At 38.5% G+C, this 25,618-nt stretch overlaps 2 protein-coding genes across 3 annotated transcripts; one reads left to right on the top strand and one right to left on the bottom strand.

Annotated features, from left to right (window-relative positions):
* Nucleotides 1–1,762: 1,762 nt before the first annotated feature.
* LOC140134277 (patched domain-containing protein 3-like) lies at nt 1,763–8,691 on the bottom strand. 2 transcript variants are annotated; one of them, XM_072154860.1, is made up of 5 exons: nt 8,434–8,691; nt 7,754–8,341; nt 6,249–6,370; nt 4,623–4,768; nt 1,763–3,437 (listed from the first exon to the last, which is right to left on the bottom strand). In XM_072154860.1, the coding sequence occupies exons 2-5, from the start codon at nt 8,135–8,137 to the stop codon at nt 1,774–1,776; spliced, it is 2,316 nt and encodes a 771-aa protein (XP_072010961.1). In that variant the 5' UTR covers nt 8,138–8,341; nt 8,434–8,691; the 3' UTR covers nt 1,763–1,773. The 2 variants fall into 2 exon arrangements, with proteins under 2 accessions (XP_072010961.1, XP_072010960.1); XM_072154859.1 differs by having other exon boundaries at nt 7,754–8,691.
* Nucleotides 8,692–10,321: 1,630 nt separating this feature from the next.
* On the top strand, nt 10,322–25,412 carry LOC140133650 (phthioceranic/hydroxyphthioceranic acid synthase-like). The gene is made up of 7 exons (XM_072154095.1): nt 10,322–10,391; nt 10,568–10,642; nt 11,206–11,359; nt 12,045–12,205; nt 13,499–13,702; nt 17,633–17,814; nt 18,725–25,412. The coding sequence occupies exons 2-7, from the start codon at nt 10,585–10,587 to the stop codon at nt 24,203–24,205; spliced, it is 6,240 nt and encodes a 2,079-aa protein (XP_072010196.1). The 5' UTR covers nt 10,322–10,391; nt 10,568–10,584; the 3' UTR covers nt 24,206–25,412.
* The last annotated feature ends 206 nt before the right edge of the window (nt 25,413–25,618 follow it).

Below are 25,618 nucleotides of genomic sequence, written 5' to 3'. Positions count from 1 at the left end.
AATGAGTGTAGTCGGAAAACAAGTGATGATGATGATAATAGCCGCGTATTACCCGGCGCATGCGGTCCCAAGTGTTCCTATTCGCAAACCGGAAGTAACGCCTGTGTGGCAGTCACATGGCCAGCAGTCACATGTTAGCAAAGCATTTGTGTTTGTTATGTTTGCCATTCATATATTTTATCTGTTTATATGTTTTAGTTAGAACATGTTTTACTGCCAAAATATCTTCCTCTGTAGTAAGTCTTTGATTTACGTAGGATCGCACTAGTTCCTGGTGTGCATATGTGCTCCCTTTCGTCCTGGTTTGCAGATGCAAGAGTGCCACCGCTTCCCGGTCATGTAACCCAGCCTCCATGTGAATGCGAGTCATGTGACTACTGCACAGGTGCTATTTCTGGTTTGTGAATGGGACGCTCAGGACCCATTGCACCAGGTAAAACCAGGCTGTCATCATCACCTCATACACTTGTTTTTCGACTATCGGCAACTTATTGGTTGCCGCTGTTACATAATCCCCTACCCTTCAAACACTACACATTCCCTTTATTAAAGGCAAGGACTCCTAATATCTGACACTTGACTCTTAATATTTTATGAATTATTGTTTTATCCAGACCGACATTATTTTAGAATTATTTATTTTCATTTTTTCATTTCTTAATCATGATCCTGTCAGATGCATCATTTCTGTTCTTTTCCTGTATACTGTTCCTTGGTACCTTGTATTTTATCTGTTTTTGTATATTTTTAATTAAATGAAATAAACACTATACATTGTATTACATTTGGGTTTTTTCCTTGCCCGCTGTGCTACTTGTAAGTTAAGAATTAATGAAACTATAATGTATAATATTAAGCAATTTCACATATCTACATATTAATAAATTATGAAAGCTGTTTTATTATATCAGCCACATAATTTTATTTTTACAATTTATTGCGTACATATTTTTCTTAAATGGTTATATTCTTTTTAACAAAATTGTTAAAATCAGTGGTACAAGTGATATATTTTATCTGGTAAAGAGCTTTTAACCCCTTTCTTCAGCTCTTATCCTTCTCTCCTTATTGAAATGCCAAAATGTTGACTCAAAAAGAAAGCAGTGGAGTGTAGACACTTAAAATGTAACATAAATCCAACACAGCTGAATATCTAATTTCCAGTGCATATAGTAAGTCCAAAACATTTTTACACATAAGCCTCAGAAATAATAAATGCTATAGAAGGAAATCAGATCATCAACCTCTAGTCTGGTCTCCAGATCTCCAACATTTGCCAACATTTTTGGTTTACAAATTTTTCCATGGATTTAAATGAGTAAATTGTAAAAAGATTGCAAATATTTCAGTATCTTAATAAGACATGTTAAGTACAGTCAAGGCATTGTTCCTATATCAAAGAAATTGCAGCATATATATATATATATATATATATATATATATTTATAATAAAGATTATTCAGGTTATGTAACCCTAATACAGTGGTTCTCAACCTTTCTACTGCTGTGACCCCGCATTACAGTTCCTCATGTTGCGGTGACCCCAAACCATGAGATTCGCAGTAAAAACGCAATAAAATTGCGGCTCCGATGGCTTTAGGCGACCCCCGGTTTCGGTTGTTCGACCCCCGCTGGGGTCGCGACCCACAGGTTGAGAACCACTGCCCTAATAGCTATGTCAAATCTTATAGAGAATTAAAGGCCCCATGGGGATGAACTGATCTGTTTTAGGAATGACTTTATATTATAGTCCCATCAGGAGTAAACTCAAGGTTAAGGGCGATCAGAGTCAAGATTTGGTGATTTATTTGAAAAAATGACCATATTGTCACAACCATCAAAATGTGTTTCTTTGATTTCATTGCCTAATATTTGCTTTTCTGCATTACTTTTATTTTTTGCAATATTATTATCCTTCATGCAACTACCAAAGAATGTTAGAAAAACAGGGAGGAAAACCAGTCCATGTACCATACCAAATGCAATAACAAGGAATATGATTTTAAAAAATGTCCTGAAGATGTAACTCTCAGCTGCAGAAAGGACTATCACCCCCAGGATGGTGGACACAGCTCCCTGTACTATAGGATACCCAAGAGAATGTAAGGCCTCGATCAATTTCTCATTGGCTTTGCTTTTGTGATTCGAGACAAAAGCATAGGAAATGTGAGCAGAGAAGTCTACGGAGAATCCAATGCAGATGACGAGGTTGATCATGGAGATGGAATCTAAGTTGACATCCCAGTAAGCCATGAAACCTGTAACACCCACTATAATAGATGCTATGGTGAATGTCACCCACAAGGAGCACAGAGGATTTGGAATTAGGAGGATTGAGATCACAAACATGGTGGCCGCAGCAACTGCAGTGTTCTGTATGGTGTTCGATATGATTACAGCATATTGGTCAAAATAGATAAACGCTGGATGATAGACAAGAACTGGGATCTCACACGTCTTTGCTGTATGTCGGACTTGGTTTAACAGGTTTCTCTCATCCACTGCTGATGTAACATTTACCGTCTGGATAAAGAAACGGGAAGCTATTATATTGCCCGACTGAATGTCCACATCTTGCTTAAAATCTGGGATTCTAGTAAATAATACTGATAAATTATCAATAAAATTGCTTTTGTCACTAATGTTCAAGTTCATCTGCTGAGCCATCTCTCTATACACTGTGAACCAGGACTCGGAGAGAGACTTACTAACATAGGGATCATCTATAAAAGACTCCATACACCTGTCAATTTTTCCCTGTACATCTAAATCCCAGTATGAAAGCTCCTCAGTCACCACAACCATCACTCTAGGACCGTACTCTGAAAAATATAAATCTTCATCATCGTAGAAGGAACGAACATAAGAGCTATCAGTAGCTAGATTACGTAAGTCAATGCCTTCCTGAACCTGAAAACACCCATATATACTGCTGGCCAGATATCCTAAGTACAAAAGAAGAACAAAAATCTTGGTCCAGATGTTATTCAGAAATGGTCCATACTGATTCCGAAAAAAATTTGTGATGGGATGATCAGTCTCTTTACCAGAGATCTGGCTGTATCCTCCTCCAACACAGCACATGTTATAGGCAGAAGATCGATGGGTGTCTTTCTCTTCTGCCACCTTCTTACAAATGAACCAATGCCTGTTACTCTCCTCTCTTCTGCCATTGAGAGCTAAGAATGCCCCAAAGCAAGTGACATTATACAGGAAGCAGAACAAGATGGCCGTCCCAGTATATATACAGAATGACTGCACAGACTGGAAGGAGGTCAGAATTCCAATGTAGAAAGCTAGAACATCTGTGAGCGTTGTGATTGTTATGGAGACAGCAGCCTCAGCGTATGTATCGGCCATTCTGTCTTCAACTTTATCCTTTACTTTAGTTTGTTGCCAGCTGGAAATCATAATGAACATATCATCCACCCCGACACCTACATGTAACAATAGAAACGCCTATAATAAATATATGTTTATATAATATTTTTATATAGTCAAAATATGTATTTGATATTTGTGATAAAAAATAAACAATAACAAATTTCCTTAGCACAATCATAAATTTTTCTTATTGCTCAAGTCCTTTAAATTTTATTTGTGTTCTGTTACCATATCTAGATCCAAAAAGCATGAAGTAGACTTTAAAAATATGAATATGATCATGGAAAAGAACTTGAAAGTTCACTAAGCCTTATGCTACCATGATGCCCTCTTAAAGAAGCATGACTTTGAGAGGGACAACTCCCTTGCCAATAATAGTCGTGGCTAGTAGCAAGGTGTGTCAATTTACCTGATTGGGTGTTCAGCATCCAATTCGACAATGGGGGCAGATTTACTCACCCGGTCCTGTTGTTATCCAGCGGCGCGTTCTGTGTGGAGGATTCGGGTCTTCCGGCGATTCACTAAGGTAGTTCCTCCGACGTCCACCAGGTGTCGCTGCTGCGCTTAAGTTCATCGGAATGCACTGAACTTCACCAAGCCGGGCCAAGTGCAGGTAAGCGGGTGTCCAGCGACACTTTTTTTAAAAAATGCGTCGGTTTCTCCGAATCCGTCGGGTTTTCGTTCGGCCACGCCCCCCGATTTCTGTGGCGTGCACGCCGGCACCGATGCGCCACAATCCGATCACGTGCGCCGAAAACCCGGGGCAATTCAGGGAAAATCGTCGCAAAATGGAAAAATTTTGGTAAACCGCCGTAATAAAGCGATTCGGGTCCTTAGTAAATGACCCCCAATACGTCTGTGTTGCACAGCCAAACCTAAACTAAAACCAGGGGTCCGCTCTTCTCTGCTCAAAAGGCATCCATACATGTACCCCAAAGACTCTAAACGTACCTAACCTAACTCCACCAAGTAATAGCTAGTAAAAAAAAAAGAATAGAGGGCTCTTGAATGGGTCAATCCAAGGATGTGACAAAAAGTTGTGGGGGCGCTGTTTGGTTATTTGACCAAACTAATCCAACAAATAGTAGGTGTAAAGTTAGATTAGACAGCGCTAACCTTTGTGAAATTTTTTACTGTACAGTTTAAAATTGTCTAGTCTATCTTTTAGACAATATTAGTAAATCTACCTATTGTTTCTATTTGTTGAAAATGATTCACCTCAATTTGTAGTAACTTACCAAGAATGAGGAACGGTGCATTCCCAACCGTAACAACAAAGGGCACTCCGCATAGTAACAACAAGCCAAAACTAGAGACAACAGCCAATCCAGAAGAAATAACTCCAAACGCAGCCACCCAGAATTTGTTCCTCACACAATCAAATCTGTAAGAGAATAAAATCCAAAATGTTGATACTTAAGAGAGCAAAATGAAAAGAGGATGCAAGAGCACTGTAAGTTAAAGTAAATCAACCACGTAATCTTTGCATGCCAGGATCAACTAGAAAACAAAGCAGCACCTAGCCTTGGACAAGATGTCCAGTGCTTCGGACTGCTAAGTATGCACACCCTTGCGCAGGAGAGCGAGGTGACGTCACTTCAATCTCTCGGCATGGGAAACAGAGGTGACGAGGTCGTGCATAATTAGCATCCCGGAGCACTTGACATCTTGTCCCAGTGCTCAGTGCTGCTATTTATATCTTTATTTTCTAGTTGATTTGGGCATGTCAAGATCAGCGACAGACAGCGCTGGGTTTAAGGTGAAGAGGAGCGGAGGTTAGTATTGATAGGCTTTTTTATGTTATCTATGTGATTGATTTCTTTTTCCTCTTTTAAACATGAAATTTTAAGGTAAGTTCATTTTTCTTTGTATGAGCCACAGTTAAACTGTTATCCAACATCATTTATAATGTAATTTATTGTGGGGGCACTGTATATAAAAATAAATTGAGGGAAATTATAAATAAAATATTTTATTAGTAGTGGGGAATTATATATCATAGAATGCATTGCCCAATCAAAATAATTTTGGGGGGCAATATAAAAAAAAAATTAATTAGAGGATGCTGACTATAAAATTATTCATAAAGAGGCCACACAATATAAAATTATAATTTAGGGAGCATAATTACAAAAAAAATCATAAGAGACCCAAATAATTCTTATATGGATGATGCTATTTAAAATAAAGGATATTAGGTCCCTAGTGTGAAATAATCTGTGTGATCAGTACATTAGTCAACCATCTAATTCTAAGCATGTGTATTTCCTTTCATACTGAATTTGGTGTATCCGTGAATGAGTGGGTGGTTTGGACCAGGAGCGTAACTACAGTGGTAGCGGCCATAGCAGTAAGGGGCCCAGTGTCAGGGGGGCCCGGCATCAGATCTGACACACTAAAGAATGGAGGATGTGCACCATTATATACATATTGTATTGTACAGTGCACATTATCCATAGTACACAGCATGAATTGGCAATTCAGATAAGAAAATTTCAGGGGAGAGGAAAGCAGAATGTCAGGACTAGGGATCTCTCATCTCTTGTTCCTGCTGTGTACTTTTCCCATGTAGTCAGCATAAACTGGGACACATCTGTGTAAGTATACAACTGTAAATATCAGCGCATAAATGTGCATATGTGTCCAAGAGTGTGTAAATGTGTGAGTTAACAAATATGTATATGAGGGTATAGGGGGCCCCAATCAGCAGTCTGCTATGGGACCCTGATGCTCCTATTTACGCCCCTTGTTTGGATGATTTGTTATTATTAGAAACTGGGGACAGGGGGGATGTGTTAGGATGAACACTTGTGCCCATGAGGAGAAATGACTAATACTTGATTTTATTAGACAAGGGATCTTACCTTATACAGGACACAATAGAAAAGAATATGGTGATAAAATAAGTAATTGCAAACAATGGAATTACGGACTTTGTGATGCCATCAAATTCCTGCTGCCGTGATAACGATGTGAAATAAGATACCTGACATACAACAGAAAAAGCAATGTTTTAGTGACACAAGAGCGATAAAAGGAACCATAATGATTAAAATATGGTTACATAGAATGTCAGCTTAACAACAAGAAGAAAAAGGTATGCACCAAAAACAGCTCAGTCAATGCAGTGTGCAACAAAATCGTATGAACTTTATTAAATGCAAAAACGGGATACATATATGACAAACATCTAAAAACATCTAAAACATGAAATTTACACAATTATCCACTGGCGACCATGGTCCCGGTCAGCACAGTAAAGACCCCTGCTAATTCACCCTGTGGCGAATAGCAAATCCTCCCAGCCAAGGAAATGTAGGGGATGACAAAATATCAAAGGTTCAGATCACAAGAAGATCCTGATGTTCTATCCCTAAAACCTAAGTAGGTCCTAATGGCTGCCAGACACCGTGTCAGCAATAGCCCACACCAGTACCACGCTTGTAAAGTGCAAGTGCATAAGCTGTATAGGTATTACCTAGATACCGGTATCTAAAGTGCTCCTAGTAGTCTGGCAGGCAGGTGGGAGAAAAGCAGGGGTAACGGGTTCCCACGTGTATCGTCGTCCTAGATATTATGTTCTGAAAGAGAGGTGAATTCAGAGAATCATTCATAGAATCTCTCGAATTCGACCAGTAAAGCAAACACGTACACCTTAAGCACAGTATAGATAATAATATCTATAATTCTGAGGAGGGGGTGAGGGGGGGGGGGGTGTTGTGTGACCTATGGGACTGCCAGCAATTAGGAGAATGGAGGTCCCCATTGGTTGTTTTATTTGTGTTGCAATGCTGCTTCTTGCAAAAGTGTTGAATGGAATAGTTGTGAAGCATATGCAGCACCTACCCATTCACATGAGACTTGGGGACCATGGAGACCTTCTTACTTGTGATAGATGGGGTCCGAGGAGAATCCATAACATAAAATTATTTATTACGCACTAATTTTAAATTATAACCCTGTATTCTGCCTCTATTATAAATAAGATGTACAGTGTCGGAATAAAGCTCCACTTTAATTCAAATTAAAGGAAGCCTACCATGAGGAATCTACCATCAGAAGTAGATCTGATAGTAGATACCTCCTGACGGCCTCTGCCCTAATCTGTAATTTAATAATCCTTATTAAAAATCTTTATTTTAGTAATACGTAAATTAATTGCAGCAGCCTCTGGGGCATGGATTTTATACACTATGAAATTTTTATTTTGGCAGATGTATGTATCCTTACTACAAAATGTTAAAAAGACTTTGATAAGATATGAAATATTTTATTTTATATATATATATATATATATATATATATACTGACAGAGTTTTACATTAAATTATTTTCATACTTGCTACAGAAATTATAGAAACTTAATTACCTTGATTTCACCGAGCTGTAAGGTATTCTTTGAGAAAAATGTGATAAATTCGTTGATCCATTGCAGACTCTTTTCTCTGTCGTTCTCATCGTCTTCTCTCAGATAATAAACTAATCTGATGGCTTTGGCTTTTTGGACAATATTTTCTGAATTCAGTTGCACTCCCCCCAGGTATGTTGCTAGAAATGAACTATTTTCAAACATGGGATATTGTATATGTATTGTCTCTATCAGACTCACATTGCCTTGTACTGCAGATAGAAGGGGATTAGATGAGATACATTTTGGTCCCTGGACCTCTGCACACAGTTGCTGAAATGTGAGAGTTGTGTTAGTTGTAGGATCCATCACGGTGAAGTTCTGCACCATCTCATCCAACTTCATGAGTTCTTCAAACGTGTTACTGTGTAGGACATTATCAGATGTGCTCACGGCCAAGAGAGAGACAAAGGAACCTTCTGTGTACAATCGCGATGCAGAAAACTGTCCCGAGTCATTGGTGGGAAAACGTGTCCTTACAAATTCTCGCTCAGTTTTAGCCGGACCTCCAATTGGTGTGAACTGTTCTTCAATGTCATTCGCTTGTCTCTGAGGTAAAAAGTAAAACCCAGCTCCCAAACCAGCAGATAAAACAAAAGGAATGAGAAGGAACCACCAGGGGTATCTTCCCACCAGCTTACCAAGCCACCTGAAGGCTCGAGAGAGAGGTCTCTGTATACAGTCTGTGTGACACCTGGACATTCTCAATCCTTGGTTATCTACAAAGAATAAAGAATTGAAAGGTTTCCAGTGCTAATACCATATACAATATAATGTAACAAGAAGAACCTCAGAGAAGTCACTAGTACAAGACACTATGAAGAAGGAGAATCACAAAGGTTTTCATTCTCAATAGACAGGATCTAAGTGAGAAGGAAGTTTCCTATATCTGGATGACATGGTAACTAATGAACAGGTGACCTTTGTATCTGTGTTCTTCAGAAAATGACGTTAACAATATCATTCGTTATAAATAAAGCAGAAATAAGATCACATGGAGATCATTTCTCAGGCAACCTGCCAAATGAAATAGATTATGCTGTAAGCTCAATTAGTTTCAAAGTTTTTTTTAATTACTAAGAACACATATTCCCTACTCATCAGGTGGAAGATAAACTGTTGATCATTGGGGAACTCCCCAAATAAATGAAGCTCTGTTTTACGTGCATCAGCAGTAAGAAAGTTTAGGTATCTTCCATGTAGACCAAAATATACCAAAATATTACTGGAAATAATGTTTTCCAGGAACCTGTTCCGTTGTCTTCAAGGGATAGGAAGATTTTTTTTTAGGTTTTACTGAATTAGAACTTTATAAACAAAGTTCTCCCTGCTTTTGGACAACATATTGTTCCAGGATGGCAATTGTGCATATCATTAGGGGGGTAACTATTTCTCTTTATTTTATATTTGCAACTTATTTTGGCCCATTTGTAAATGTGCACAAAAATATACAATCTTCTGAACCGCCCAGCGAAGTTTGCCACTGATTTATATCAGTCCGAGGGAAATGGGGGTTGATTTAAATTTTTAATTGATTTTTTTTTTTACTTTTTAACATTTTAAAAAATATATTTTTCAGATTCTCTAGGGTACTTTAATCCTAGGTTGTCTGATTGATCTGATTTACCACATCATTTATTACAATGTGCAAATCACACATTGTAATGAATGCGTTAAAACAAGACAGCCTTGGGTATTTGTATGACCCAAGGCTGTCATAGTAACCAAGGTCATCAGGGGGCGGCGATCTAATCCAATATCGACTATGCACCACTGGGATTTAAATGCCTCCGGCATCAGTGCCAGAACTGACCATCGGTGTTACGGGTAGGTGTTTGCTGCAATATGCAGCAAACACCCACCTTATATGGAGAGGTCTCAGCTCGTGAGCCCTCTCAATACAATGGAAGCTGTAAGGCAAAAATAAGACAATCCCTCCTCAAAAGAAATAAAGGCGCAAATTTGCAAACTTAACACAAATGGCTCCCTTAATCTTTTATATCCATACATGGTAAAAGAGGAGCTTGATTTGGGTTTCTATCAAGTCATAACGTTCGTGTCGTCTTCAGAGCAAGACATTTGATCATGTTGCCTCTTATAAAATAATAATGTTGATTTACTGCCAACTATGAAGGTTAAGGCCTTGTAAAATGGATATAGTGGTTGTTTCTGTTACACCTATGATTTGCTTCTTTTTATCCCTTTTTTTCTCTCCGTTTTTTTGGTAATATTTGATTTATGATCATGGCATTTTGACGTATCATTTTTTTTTAGAAGTAAGATATTATAGGCACTCAATGTAATGCAATTGGCATTTATAAATGTAAAAAAATAGAATAAAGAATAAGATAAAGAAAAGAAATCGGTATCTAAAGCAGCAAAGGTCAAAAGTGATAAATATATGCTGGATAACGCATTTGCATCCCCCTTTGACGTGGATTAATTGGAAGCTTAACATCAGTACCTTGGAATATTTTATTAGACAGTCCTTGATAAAACAGGTCATCATTGACAATAATAAGGAAGTGTGGGACAGACCAACTAATACAAATTGAGGGAATCGTAAGGCTTCTCAGCAATCATTCAATGTCCTGGACATGTAAGTACTGGGGGATCTCATTATATTTACTGAGAAATAATTATTTTTTTCATTTAGAATTTAATTTCTATATATTATTTATATGTATTTTGCCTATTGGTGTATTCTTAGTATATAACAATTCATAGAAATATTAAAATCAGTGCCATGCTCATTACAAGGTATTATTCTTTTAGAGCTAGGATTGTCAACAATGGAGGAAGCAGAGGATCCCATAGCCATAGTTGGCATAGGATGCAATTTTTCTGGAGGTAAGTGGTGGATATGAAGAACATAAATTTACTCAATGGGGGGTCATTTATCTTTAGTCACGATATTTGTGTGTGTCTTTTCTTGTTTTTTTTTGGGGGGGGTTCAGCACTTTTTGAGTTATCCTTGAGGTTGATATATCAGGCAGCCGAGTCTCTGGGGTTTTTGTGACTTTTTATTAAAAAGTCGCAGGAGAGTCACACAAAAATCTAAGACTCTTCTGCAACTTTTTCAAAAATTTTTCCTTTGCCTCTCAGGACTGGAGTTTATATGTGACTTTTTAACCACAGATTTGTGCCAAAATTGCAACTTTTTAATACATTCACTTGAAAGTTAAATTTGCTAGGCGAATGCAAAAGTTGCAAATTTAGGCACAAATATATCAAATCGGCCAAAAATTTCAACAAGTAAATTTAGGTTTTTCTTTCCCGAGGGTATGGATTTAAGATTTTTTATAAAATTTGCTGTGATAAAATTCATATGCATTAAATTATATAGAGAACTGAAACACATATAGGAATGATTTTGGTTCTGTGTAATATAATGTAAAATTCTTATTCAACAGGTGAAGGAATTGAAAATTTCTGGAAAGTCATTTTTGAGGGCAAAAATTGTACAACAGAGATACCAGAAGAGAGATTTGACCTCAAGAAATGGTACAACGCAGATCAAAACAAACCAGGCAAAATTTACACCAACCGAGCAGCTTTTGTAGAAGGGTAAGTACAGTAGGGGAGATTTATCTTTTTTTTGGTGTAAAATAGTCCCATAGAGGTTTTTATTGGACTTTTCATTGCTAAAATGTCACAAATGACTTTATTCTTGCCGTTTCACTATACTGGTGTAAACATAGAACTACCGCTAGTGCAAAAGCAAATACATGACTTGTGACTTTTTAAAAAATCGTAAAAAAGTTGCATAGTCAGTCCTTTTTTGCGACTTTTTGAAAGAAAAATCCCAGACATAAGTAGAGCATAAGAACATTTATTAAAGGGCCAAAGACACTTTAATGAATCTGATGAGGAGCGGAGCTAAAAAGACAGACCTAGAACTTCATCTATGAGGGTTGATTTGGATTTTGGGGATTAGTAGTTCTTGTCATCCTAGCATATAACAATAGGAGTCGTTCCCTAAGAGGGTCTCATACTAAAATAATGATCAAGATGGTAGAATATGGCACATAAGATTGTGATAATTTATTAATTTCAGTGGCTGCTGAAGTATAGACTGAAGGTGGCGCTGGAAATGTGCTATTTTTCCAGTTTGTGGTGCAAGGGATTAATGATTTGGCACACAAACAAAATGATCTTGAACTGTCTCCCCATTCATGTAGGCGAAATAGTACTCCAAAAAAATTTCTGCCAGTTTTCCATTTGAAAGTTGATAATAAATGTTTTTCTTCAGGATGAATGAATTTGACAATAAAGTCTTTGAAATAAATAATTCTGAGACTAACAACATGGATCCACAACACAAATTATTACTTGAATGCACATACAGAGCTCTGGAAGACGCAGGCTACCCCTCTGAAAGTATACGGGGAAGTAAAACAGGCGTGTTTATAGGTAGGTGACATTACTTGAAAAGTAAAATGACATTGTTACAAAGAGGATCGGGGAAGGAAGAGAATTGTCTAGATTGTCCTTAATTTTCCCTTGTGGTGGTGGTTAATCAGATATTTTGTGTGGGGTCTTACATGTGGCAGAAAATTCACCAAGAACTGACTGTTTTCAGAAAACTACACAAAGTAAAGAGCTACGTCTCAGAATCTACAGTCCTCAGGTAGCAAGACAAATTTATGTAGCATGTTAATACAGAATAAATAGTAATAAAAATCTTATACTGAAAATATGTGAGGAGAAAGTCTGTCTTAGCACCATCTTATCCTAGCACCAGAACCAGGTTCAGTACAAAAATGCAGCACCAGAGATGTAAATTGGTTTTATAAAGTCAAGGAGGTGGAGAGTTTAACACTGAAGTCCAGCTTTCCCTGACTTGGAACACCCCCATCGCTGTAATTGATGGTTCTGCGTCCAGGGACATCATTGATTAGATGTCCTGAAGTCCAGTGCATAACATGGGAGGAGGGGTTCAGAGGCAGAGATAGCTTGACTTCCGTGTTAAACACTCCGCCTCCCTGACTTTATACATCTAACTTACATTTCACTTCAAAGTAGATTTTTTGGATGATGCCACCACACTAGGTCATGAAAGAAACATGATCTGGAAGGTGTTCAACTGCTTGACAACACACTGGATACATGGTTCATTAGGCCAATTTCTCATGACAGGTTCCTTATGGTTTTGTCTGTGCCGCTCCGGATACATCAGGAGACTCCAATCTCCTGAAGTTTCTGGTGGGCGGCTGTGATGGCATACACTTCTACACAAGGGCATGAATGTTCGGGCTACAGTGAGTGCTTAGGCGATGGGCAGGTACACCCTGCACTGGCTTCCTCTGTCTTTGACAGTGTGTCCATTCAAGCCTCTCCACGTCCACTTGGCATAAAGGGGGAAATAAATGCAGTTGCTGATGGTTCAGGGAAAAAAAAACTGGCATATAAACCCTGATAAATGTCCCCTTTTGTGTGGTGTGTAGAAGGGTAGACAGATAGTAAATGCTATATCAAAAGCAATTTAGGAGTGCAATATTTGTGAATGGAGTTCTTAACAGCACTTCACAGGTGAAAGAAATCGTATTAGATATTAGAACATGATCATGATGATTCCTGTGTAAATTTGTTGCAGAATTTAACTGTAGATTTCACCAGATCTTCCAGTTTGACTTCCATGTTATTATTTGGGAGCTGTAGCCATGGGGTAATGTTAACTTAATTTTTTATTTTTTACATTTACAGGTCTTATGAACCGAGATGCTGAATCCATGTATAACAATTGTCCAGATAACATCAACCATTTTAATGGCACTGGGACAGCAACCAGCATAGCAGCCAACAGGATATCCTACTGCTTCAACCTGACGGGACCATCCCTATCCATCGACACTGCATGTTCTTCATCCTTGGTTGCTTTACATTACGCATGCCAAGCCATCAGACAAGGTAAAAACTATTAAATGAAATATATATCTAATATGAACAATAATGAAGATAACTATTTTTGGAAAAAATGTGACAAATCAACATCTACTGACATTCTGTACAGTAATGAAGTGTATTGTGGGGCATGGAGCTGGTGCATTGGTCAGATAGGAGGAATCGAAGGAAATCATTTTTGGGACCTACCCTTCAACTAACTAGAGAAAATGCCAGACTTCTCCATTCTAGTCTTTTGGGTTACTTTGGGGGTACTTTCTGTTTGATAATCTGCCACAAACCTAAAGGGGTTGTCCACTTTTAGCAAAACCAATAAGTTTTCTAGATCTCTGCTTGTGTCGTGGCTTGGCTCAATTAAGCCTGCCCCTAATAGCGTAACTAGAACCCCTTGGACCCAATAATATCGGGTTAAAAGTGGCATGGAGCGGGGTGTCTGACTGGACTGAGGCTCCCTATTGTAAATTCAAAAGGGAACCATTCAGAAGCCAGAAGAGCCAGCTCTTTATATTGAGCAGAGCCTGATGATCCAGCTCTCTGAAAACAGCCAGACTTCCCATCACTACTGCTTGCTGTCAACAGGAAGCTTCATTGTTTACTTCCTGTGGATAAAAACCAGTCCCAGATTGAAGTGAGTATAGCGTCTCCTTTAACCCCTTAGTGACTGAAAAGGCTCTAGTGACTGGGACATTTTAGCAAATTTTCATATGCTGTGGTTTAAGGGCCATACCTTTTTTTTTTAGTGCTACATTAAAATTTTTGGGATTGTTTTTTTTTGGGACATATAGAGCTAGTTAAAAACCTTATAAACCTTTAAAGATTTTTTTTTTCATTTTTAGTCTCATTTGGGGTTCAAATTGGAAAAAAGGCTTTTTTTTGTAATTTATAGTACATATTTTGTTTTAATTTTCGAATTAACTCAAAATGGACATTATTAATGAGGTCCCTATTTTGTTTTTGGTCGTTTTGATTTATAATATGTAAAGTCTTGGGCAAACAGGGGATTTTTTTTTACATGGGGAAATGCGATTGTATTTTTATGAATATTTATTCATATTTTTGTGTGTGTGTGTGTTAATTTTTTTTCTTTTACAAGTTTTTCTATAGCATCTATAAGAGCCTCAGTTACAGGGGGAAACAACCACCTGTGAGGACTGATGTCAATCAGAGCTGTACTGGGTCTAATAACAGTAGACCAAGCAGCTCTGGTTAACCCCTTTAGACCCAGTGTCACGTACCCGCTGGGTCTACAGAGCCTCTATGCATTGCGCTACTTCAGCCCGATGCTGTGAGGAGGGGAGAAGGGAGAAGTGTTAATAAACCACATCCACGGAAGCAGAAGAAAGACGTTGTTGCAGACTCCAGACCTGCGGTCTGAGTGGAGTTAAATAGTATAGCGTTTTCTTTTCTAATTGGAATAGTTTTGTTTCATTCTCTACATCTTCTGTTCACCACTTTTGCCTTGTTGGTATTAGAGCGCTGCACAACCAAGCTTAGCTAATGAGTTATCAATCTTGTTAGGAGATGCTCAATGCTCCTCCCCTATGGAGAAAACTGGCAAATGAGAACAGAGGTGACAAAGAAAGGGAACTGAGGTAGTCTCTGACAGAAAGGAAAAATACTATGATCCTGAGGTAAAGTCCAGAGAGTATGGCAAGAAATTAAGTCTAAAAGACTATAGGGAAGTGAAGTGACATCCACCCATTTATATGTATTTGATTTTGAACAGTTTTGTATCTCTCATACTGCCATCTTGTATATATGCCGCCTTTGTGTTCATTTTGTTCATCTTTGTGCAATGATGAAAGATGTGACTCTTGTTATAATAATCTTTATTTATATAACGCCACCATATTCTGCAGCGCTTTACAAATCATTGGGGACACACATAAAATATATATATAAAGTACAGAGTACAAACACAGTCTATGAGGATGAGGGGGTGACACAAGAGCTTACAGTCTATGAGGATGAGGGGGTGACACAAGAGCTTACAGTCTATGAGGAGGAGGGGGTGACACAAGAGCTCACAGTCTATGATGATGAGGAGGTGACACTAGAGCTTACAGTCTATGAGGATGAGGGGTGACACAAGAGCTTACAGTATATGAGGATGAGGAGGTGACACAAGAGCTTACAGTCTATGAGGCTGAGGGGTTGACACAAGAGCTTACAGCCTATGAGGATGAAGGGTTGACACAAGAGCTTACAGTCTATGATGATGTTATTGTTTGTAAGGTGATATTCACTAAAACTCCCCTCTAAGAATACTAGTAAATGAGAAATGAGGTGTGTTAAGAAGTGAATTAAGAGTTTGAGCTGAGGTAGTTTATTTAAAAGAGGTTATTAAGATAACATAATATTAAAACCTTGATGTAAAAGTCAGAGAATATGACAAGCAGGGTCTGACTGGGGTACCTGGGGCCCACCCGTGAAATTGATTTTGGGGGCCCACCTACTACTACATAGAAATATTCTGGGATAAGGGAATTTCTAATCACTAGTGGGGGCATTGAAACAACGGATAAGCTAATCCCTTTCTACCTACCTCTCTGCTAGTGCACTTCTCTTGGTTTATGTACAGGGGCTACAGGGGTAACATTACCTCAGGGCATTAATGCTAGGAATAGTATAAGAGTTACCCCTACAAGAGTTAAAAGTCACACCAGGCTCCCGCGCCCTATAGATAAACCAGAACATAAGCTGCGAGTTGTCTCATACTAGAAGGTTAGTCAGTGAATACAATAGTGATCTGACACAGGAAGAAGTAGCATCTAGTACCTCACAGGTGACATGTCTTCTCCTTCACATCCATAATCATCAAAAAATCTGAAAGGCTGGGAGAGTAAGTAAATGACAGACAGAGAGATTGTCAGGGAGCATGAGTGAGAGACTGGTATAGAGAGTGAGTGACAGGCAGAGTGGGTGAGAGACAGGCAGGGAGAGTGAGTGACAGAGAGACAGTCAGGTAGAGTGAGTGAGAGACAGGCAGAGAGACTGAGAGAGAGACAGGCAGGGAGTTATTGAGAAACACAGAAACAGGCACTGAGAGTGAGTGAGAGACAGGTAGAAAGAGTGAGAGACAGGCATAGAGAGTGAGTGAGAGACAGAGAGAAAGGGAGAGTGAGTGATTGACAGAGAGACACACAGGGAGAGTGAGTGACAGTGAGACAGTCAAGGAGAGTGAGTGAGTGACAGAGAGACAGCCAGGGAGAGTGAGTGAGAGACAGGCAGGGAGAGTGAGTGGCAGACAGAGAGGCAGTCAGGGAGAGTGATTGAGAGACAGGCAGGGATAATGAATGAGAGACAGGCCGAGAAAGTGAATGAGAGACAGACAAGGAGAGTTAGTGACAGATAGGCATAGTGACAGAGAATGAGAGACAGACAGGAAGGGAGAGAGAATGAGTGAGGGACAGAGAGATAGGCAGGGAGAGTAAGAGACAGGCAGGGAGAGTGATTGAGAGACAGGTAGAGAGAGTGAGTGAGAGACAGACAGAAAGGGAAAGTGAGTGACAGAGAGAGAGGCAGACAGGAGAGTGAGTGACAGACAGGGAGAGATAGATATATAAAAATATTTTTTGTTAACAATTCTATTTTTCTAGCTAAGAGCAATTAATTACTATCCTGGGCAACGCTGAGATCTTCAGCTGGTATAGTATATAAAAAGGGTTAATGACTTTATGTGACACCCAAAATTGGGCTTTTACAAACTAAAATTTGTCCTGAAAAAAAACCAAGACCCTATAAAGCATTAGTGACAGAATAATAAATAAAAGATATATAATTTAGAATGCATAGCTGAAAAATCTGAGAAATGGCTTAGTGCAATGCAAAAATGTTGCTATAGTAAGGAAGAAGAACCCCACAGTATGACAGATGACAGCATCATGCTGTGTAGAAAGGCTTTAATTTAGATTATTATTTCTGTACATTTACCAGGTGATTGTGAGATGGCGATATGTGGTGGTGTCAGCTGTATCATTGAACCTCGCGTCTTTGTTGCCCTTTGTAAAGCAAAAATGCTTTCTGCTGATGGAACCAGCAAGCCTTTCTCCAACACAGCTAACGGATATGGGAGAGGAGAAGGATGTGGCATAGTTCTTCTAAAATCTTCAAAAAAGGTATCAAATGTAACTTTGTGTAGAAAAACATTGGTAACGATAAGAATATGAGCAGAGACAACCCTTTGCACTAGTAAAGTCATTGTCAATCAGATTCATAATAATTAGGTTGGAGATCACTATTTATATATCCTTGCTTGACATTTATAAGTCGAGCAGCAGGCAACATGGAACAGTTTAACCAGCAAGAATACACTAAAGTGAAATATCTGATTCCAAGTAAGCCAAACTGCACATTTTTCCAAAGAAAGTTATGGAGAGGAGGTCGGAGGAGGTTGTCAAAGGCTAGAGAAAGAAAATACACAGGCCAAGCAATGGTGCTGAAGAAGTTTTAATACCACCTATTGGGGCACATTTCTTTTGGTGGAAATCAGCTTTTAGAATTATTTAAGTGTCTGCACTGCTATTCTGTCGGACGCAACCCTTTTGTGGCACAGCTGCGCTAGCCTCCATGCGTCACAAGTTAGGGGGTGTGCCAGTGGTCGGTCCGACTAGTTCGGACCAAGCTCTGTATTTAACTTTCAAATTGTGTTGCATGCCCTATGTTAAAGGTGCACCACAAAAAAGATGGTGAGTTCTGTCGGGTCAGTGCGGGGAAGCGACACATTCATGATTTTTGGCGCATGATCTTAGTGAATCACCGCAGCCAGCATTATACACGGAAATATCACTTTGAGTGCATTTTCCGACTTGTTAACTAAATGTGCCCCATTGTCTAAATGTGCCCCACTACTAAATACTTCTCAATTCAATACAAAGAAGCTTTATTATAATTAGAAATTAGCAGTCCAAAAGTTTTGCTGCTGCTGAAAAAAGGGGGCACATAAGTTTAATTTTTAAAAACTACAAAGCATAATAAAATCAGCTTTCTGCATGGAAACAACATGTAACATGTTATTAATCTCTTTAGGCTAAAGAAGAATACTGTAAAGTCTGGGGACTTATAAGTGCAAGTGCAGTAAACCAAGACGGACACTATTCATCTCCAATCACAAGGCCATCTCAACATCAGCAAGAAATGTTATTGCAACACATCTATAGCAAGATAGATCCATGCTCTGTGCAATATGTTGAGGCTCATGGTACTGGAACACCAACTGGTGACCCAATAGAAGCCTCAAGTGTTGGAAATGTTATCGGGAAGAAACATTGTAAAGGAATGAAACCTCTGAAGATTGGATCTGTTAAAGGAAATATTGGTCATACAGAATCGGCTGCTGGAGTTGCTGGGTTGATAAAAGTTCTTCTCATGATGCATCATGAAATTATCCCTCCATCTCTACATTATTCTAAAGAAAATGGCATTAAAATAATTGAGGAATCCAATCTAGAAATTCCAACCAGTCCTGTAAAATGGCAAGAGGACAGCAAATTTGGAAGAATGGCAGGAATTAATTGTTTTGGGTTCGGTGGAACTAATGCTCATGTTGTTGTCAAACAAAGCAAACAAGAATATCCGAAATATCATTCAAAAAGATCTGTTGAAATGTTTATATTATCAGCAGCTTCAAGCAAATCCCTTCAACTTTGTATTGAGGACACAAAAACTGTGCTAAGCAACGCAACATCCTTATCCCTGGAGAACCTGGTCTACACGGCAGCTTGTAGAAGAAGTCATCTAAATTACAAGTATAGAACAGGATTTCTGGCCTCTTCCTTATCTCACTTACACCAACAGCTACAAACAGTGAGCAAATATGACCCAGTAGCTAAATCCAGTCCTCATATAGTATTTGTATTCTGTGGGAATGGAGTCCTTTATAAAGGGATGTGTAAGATGTTACTTGAACATGAACCTGTGTTCAGAAAGAAATGTATAGAGATAGACAAGATGATAAGATTTTATACTTCCATTTCGGTGGTACAGTTGTTGGAGAAAGAGTCTGATGATTTCTCAAGTCCAGATGTGGCCCAGTTGCTGCTCTTCACAATACAGGTGTCATTGGTGGCTCTTCTGTCACATTGGGGGGTGAAGCCAGACTCCATTGTAGGACATTCAGTTGGAGAAGTTGCTGCAGCTCATTGTTCTGGACTTCTTTCTCTTGAAGATGCTGTTAAAGTCATATATTACAGGAGCACACTGCAATGTAAGGCTACTGGGGGAAGTATGCTGGTAGTCGGAAATCTCCCAGTGACTGAGGTATCAAAAATTGTCCATCAATATGAAGGTAAAGTGTGCATTGCTGCTTATAACAGCCCTACTTCATGCACGTTGTCTGGTGACACTAACACAATCGAAAAACTCCATGGGGAACTGTCCAAAGAATATAGCAAAAAGAATATCTTCCTCCACACACTCAATGTTCCTGCAGCATATCACAGCCCCATGATGGATCCTATATTAAACGAAGTAAAAGAGAAACTGCAAGATATACAAAGACAAAAACAAGAAGTTGTTCTTATTTCAACAGTGACAGGAAAGCCGGCATCCACAAAAGATTTTACCACTGGTAGTTACTGGGCTGAAAATATTCGTGAACCAGTTCTCTTTCAACAAGCTATCGAAATTACAGCAAAAGATAAAGAAAACACTCTGTTTATTGAAATCAGTCCACGACGAGCACTACAAAGGAACATCATTGAAGCTAAAGGAGCCAAAACAACAGTATTACCCGTTATACAACCTCAACAAGAATATGAGACCATCTTTTCTACTCTGAAAGAACTGTTTACACAAGGATATAATCCTGACTGGTGTAATGTATTTGAAGGTTATAAGTCTTCTCCATCAACAATTCCAAGATACCAATTTGATCACATCAAGCAGGATTTTAAATATGAAAAAATTAGACAAGGGAATGAAACAACATCAAGTCGCAACCATCCATTAATACACATCAAGAGTGAAGATCTCACAGAGTTTCAATGTAAAGTGTCAAATGAAGTTACCCCATATGTCTATGAACACAAAAATTGGGGGTCTGCCCTAATTCCGGGTGCATTCTATGTCGAACTTGGATTGGCAGCTGCAATGAATAACTGTAAACCTAAATTGCCTTTATGTTCTTTAGAAATCAGTGCAACATTTTCCAGGCCCTGTGTTCTTTACCAGGACTCCATGGACCTAAACATCAAGCTACACCAAGAGAGCAACGGGGGGGCCTTTGAAGTGTTAACATCTCATGTTTTTGCAAGTGGGCAAATCCAAAAACATAACAGTAGCAGAAAGGAAGACAAAAAAATCTCAGCCAAACAAATATTACAACGAAGTACTTCCATATTCAAGTCAGAACATATTTATGAGCAGCTTTCCAAATTTGGATTTGAATATGGGAAGGCGTATAAGCAACTTGGTGATGTTTATTATGGAAAAGATCTGAATGAAGGAATTGCCAGAATAAATGTCAGTGAAGAAGTCAGGGAAACAATGTATGAGTACCACATACATCCAGTCATATTAGACTGCTTTCTCCAAATGGCTGTTTGTGTAGGATCGGGTACAGAAAACTCAGCGATCTTTCCATCATCCATAGAAGGTTTAACAGTTCTTCAGCCTCTACAAGAGGAAATGATCATCTATATGAAATCTACAAAAACAACTGAGAAATATACTGAATTATGTGGATGTTTTGCTGCTAAAAACGGCTCAGTTTTAGTTGAAATCAAAAGTGCTAAGATGGCATTTGTAAAACACAGCACAAACAAACCAGAAAAACTGTTTTTTCAAGTTAAATGGACAAAATGTTCACCATCCATTCACAGACGAGAGATTGAGCCAAAAATGTTGATATACTCAGACGATCTTGGAATAGGTAAAAACTTATCAAACTACATGCAGAATGAGCTGAACTTTATAACCTTTAATGGTGGGAATTCAGATATTGAAGAACAAAGGTTTTTAAACAGTGGATGTAAAGATGTTGTGTTTATGTGGGGAATCCAAAGAGAAAACGAAGATATTCTGAACAACCTTACTCAATATCTAGCAAAGGCCTGTGAAATCTATAGACAGCTCATCTTAGCAGTAAGAAAGACAAACCCCAAGCCTTCTATCCGGACAGTGACATGGAGGACAGTTGACAATACAGTGGATCACATTAACCCTGGATTTGCTTTTATTGGAATGACAAGAACCTGTGTCATTGAAATACCAGATATAACATTCCAGCTCATTGACATTAGCTCCACAAGTCCACAAGATGTTGCGGCACTAGCCCAAGTTCTTTATAACTATAGCCCAGAGGAGCACCCAGAGATCTGGATCAAAGATGGCTCTATTTATACCAATGATATCACTTACACTGACACTGAAATGAGGACACAGCAGATGTGTTTTTTACAGAAATCTGATAATTTTACACTTTATACATCAGAACCTTATAATGTCACAAACATTTCAGCCAATCATACTAATAACAAAGTTTCTGAGACTAAAAGTAAAGATGTGAAGATTTGTGTCGATCAAATTAGCTGCCATACGGATGACTATTTTCCAGTTAGTCTTCCAAGCTGGAAATATGGGAATACTTTGTACTGGAACTCTTCCTCTAGTGATAAGCATGAACTTGTTGCTCTGGATTTTGCAGGGATTGTGACTGCAGTTGGAAAAGATGTTAAGAAAATCCAAGTTGTTGATCGAGTTGTGGCTTGCTATCCAACAACTGTGACCTCTCACATCAGTCTTCCAGAGAATGTTTGCTACTTAGTCAAAAAAGCTCCAGTGATACAAAATGCTCCCTGCATCTCATTTTTTGTCTTAGCCTGGGAAATTTTACACAATCAGCTGCCGCGTCCTAAGAATAAGCCAAAACTTGTAATTTTAACATCTGATGCAAAGTCAGTCTTATGTACAGTTTTGTCTAAAATGGCAAAACGGTGTGGATGGGAACTGGTGATATCTTTTGGCAGAAGGGAGGTTGATAAGAAATGCACCTACATGGTTATTCTTCCTAGTGCTGGAATTATCACTAGAGAAGTTTTTGAGGCATTTCCACTTCTCAAAGATGTGATTTTGGTATCAGATCACAAAAATATGAAAAACTGGCACAATCTACTTCTGAGCAGCAATCAAGATCTTCATATTCACTTACTTGACATTTCTTCTGTTTTCCAAAAGGCATATTTACAACAACATGCAAAAGAACTGCACAAATGGCTTTATTCCATATCTTCAGAAAACAATATTATTATCCCAAAAGTTTTGATTCAGACCGTATGTAGTGAACCTGGCATAGATTCTAGAGAATCCAGCTACTTTATAACTCAATCCTTACCTGTAATTGAGCTTGACAACAGTACCATCTCAAGGATACCAATATCAGTGCCTAGTCCAAAGCTTTTTAAAGAAAATGCTGTATATATTGTAACCGGGGGTCTGACTGGACTCGGATTCGAGACAGTGAAATTTATTGTGAACAATGGTGGCAGCCACATAGCAATTCTATCGAGAAGAAAGCCAACCCCAGAAATGGAACAGCAGATAGTTGAGCTCCAGAGTCAAAAGGAAACCGTCATAATAGTTGCCATACAATCAAATGTTTCTTCATATCCTGAAGTGAAAAAAGCTATGGTCTCCATAAAAAAAGTATTTCCAACCAACCCAGTGAGAGGTGTCTTTCATAGCGCTGTTGTATTTCATGATGGACTTTTGCAGAGCCTAAACCTATTACTGTTTGAGAAAGTTCTTAGCCCAAAAGTAGATGGAGCAGTGAATCTTCACCGTGCCACATTAAACATGGAACTTGACTATTTTGTTTGCTATTCATCTGTTGCTTCATTTGTTGGTAATCCAGGACAAGCAAATTATGCTGCCGCCAACTCCTTTCTAGACATTTTCTGCCAATACAGAAGGAATCTGGGTCTTTGTGGCCAATCGATCAGTTGGGGCGGCCTCAATCTTGGAGTACTACTCAATCAACCTCAAATTCATGAACTCTTAAAAGCTAAAGGAATACTTCTTCTGGATTCTGAGGAAATTCACGAGCATCTGAAGAAAAGTCTTCAAATAAACAATCAGCAGCAAGCAATAGTGAAATTTAACTTTAGAACCATGCATGAAACCCTAATGAAAGACATCCCAGCTCTGAAGAAACGGTTCTATAATATTATTGAAGAACAGAAAAACAGTTGGGAGAAAACATCAAGAGAAAAACAACCTTCTGCCAATAATAAGGAAACAGATGAAGATTACGTTTTGTTAGTAGTGGCTGAGCTTATAGGAGTGAGCCCCAGTGACATCACTACGACGACTCTTCTGAGTTCTCTAGGGATGGACTCAATGTTGGCTATGACATTACAAAGTCGTATCTTCCAAGAGAAGAATATTAACATCCCTCTGGTGAAACTGTTGGATCCCAACACAACAATCTCAATATTGGCATCACTTGTGAAAGAAGGAACTTGTGATGAAAAGGAGGATGACAGGAAAATGAAAGAGGAAACCCTTCTATGATATGACATTTGACAAATCCTTACTTTAATTTATGATGTGAAATCTTATCTGAATATCTTTTCCAAATGTTTATGGAAGATTTTTTGGGTCAACAGTAATTAGTATCTATTGTTTTTGTCATTTACAATAATGCCCATAACTGTTATTGATATCTCAACCTACTATAAATCCCCAGTTATTTAGATTTATTAAATATGGAAATCTTTTCGCTGCATATTGATCTATAGTTTTAGGGACTGTGTCATTTAGTATTTTATCTAGTTTTCCATTGATGAATATATTAAGTTGGAGTGAAGTTTTAAAATATTTTAGGAGCATAAATTATTAAACAATATGAATCTCAACTCTTCCCATACATTGATCAAGACACAATCTATTATGTTTACCCTGTATTTTTTGATCCCTGTAAAAATAGGATTTTGATCATTTTGGGTTGCCATCGGAACAAGGATTAAAGGACATCTACTATCAGAATTACGGTCGACTGCCCTTTTTACTTTATTTCTTGAACGGCCGTATTCACGAGAATTTAACGTTATAAAAATATTCAAATGAGCCTGAAACGTTCTGGATAATGTCACTTGTGCGCTACTTGGCTCCATCGTTTTCTTAATTATTCAAGCCCCCACCTCTCAATATTTACTCCTCATCCCCTCTTGGTGAGCACAGACATCCAGCTGTCTGAAAGTATTGGGCATAAGTGAGAAGACTGGTTACAGCTGGTTACCAGTGTGGCTGCGCAGGTAGCCGGGTGATGTCTCTGACTGTCTACACTCACCATGAGGGAACAATGGGTGAATATTAAGAGGCTGGAGGCATAAATAGCTAAGAAGAAGGCAGAACTAGGAGGCACACCGGTAACGTGGCTGGAGTGCCTCAGGCTCATTTGAATATTTTTATAATTTTAATTTCTTGTGAATAAGGCAGTCCAAGAGATAAATAAAAAAGGTGCCTTCCCCCACTAAAGGTAACAAGCAAGTGAGGGCAGTCTACCATCAGTAATTCCTTTAACAATAGAACTTCATTGCATAACTCTTATGTTGATGATTGCAGCCTAAGACTCAGCACCAGAGGTCACAGCAGGCAGATTTTGTAATCAAGGGTTGTCTGTAAGTCAGGCGTTCTTGTATAACTTTTAAAACAGTTTTTTTTTCAATTGAATATTATTGTTCACTAAGTGTAAGTGTTTGATTCACTCTGTTTTTACATTTGGTGCCAAAATCCTTGTATAATAAAGAATCATCTTCAAATAAACTTTCAAGTTTTTGCAGATTTTCTTTTATAACGAATGTCATTATTTATAAGTCTGAGATGTTGCCGTGTATCAAATTAAAATACCTTTAGAACAATAGTCTTCAGGGTAGCTTCTCTCTGCTTGAGCTTTTTGATAGATATCTGGTTACATGCAAGTCA

Source organism: Engystomops pustulosus, chromosome 5 (assembly GCF_040894005.1).
Source record: "Engystomops pustulosus chromosome 5, aEngPut4.maternal, whole genome shotgun sequence".
In the NCBI taxonomy this organism is placed as follows: domain Eukaryota; kingdom Metazoa; phylum Chordata; class Amphibia; order Anura; family Leptodactylidae; genus Engystomops; species Engystomops pustulosus.
This window is presented reverse-complemented; position numbering and strand designations above follow the sequence as displayed.

What these genes read in the sequence shown, in the direction of transcription:
- LOC140134277 (XM_072154859.1), bottom strand. Translation starts at nt 8,494, where the DNA reads ATGTCCAGGTGTCACACAGACTGTATACAGAGACCTCTCTCTCGAGCC. An exon ending in TACAGCTCGGTGAAATCAAG is followed by an intron (nt 6,371 to 7,753) that starts GTAATTAAGTTT and finishes GTTGTATGTCAG; the next exon opens with GTATCTTATTTCACATCGTT. An exon ending in TGCACCGTTCCTCATTCTTG is followed by an intron (nt 3,438 to 4,622) that starts GTAAGTTACTAC and finishes TGTTACATGTAG; the next exon opens with GTGTCGGGGTGGATGATATG.
- LOC140133650 (XM_072154095.1), top strand. Translation starts at nt 10,585, where the DNA reads ATGGAGGAAGCAGAGGATCCCATAGCCATAGTTGGCATAGGATGCAAT. An exon ending in AGGATGCAATTTTTCTGGAG is followed by an intron (nt 10,643 to 11,205) that starts GTAAGTGGTGGA and finishes CTTATTCAACAG; the next exon opens with GTGAAGGAATTGAAAATTTC. An exon ending in CGAGCAGCTTTTGTAGAAGG is followed by an intron (nt 11,360 to 12,044) that starts GTAAGTACAGTA and finishes GTTTTTCTTCAG; the next exon opens with GATGAATGAATTTGACAATA.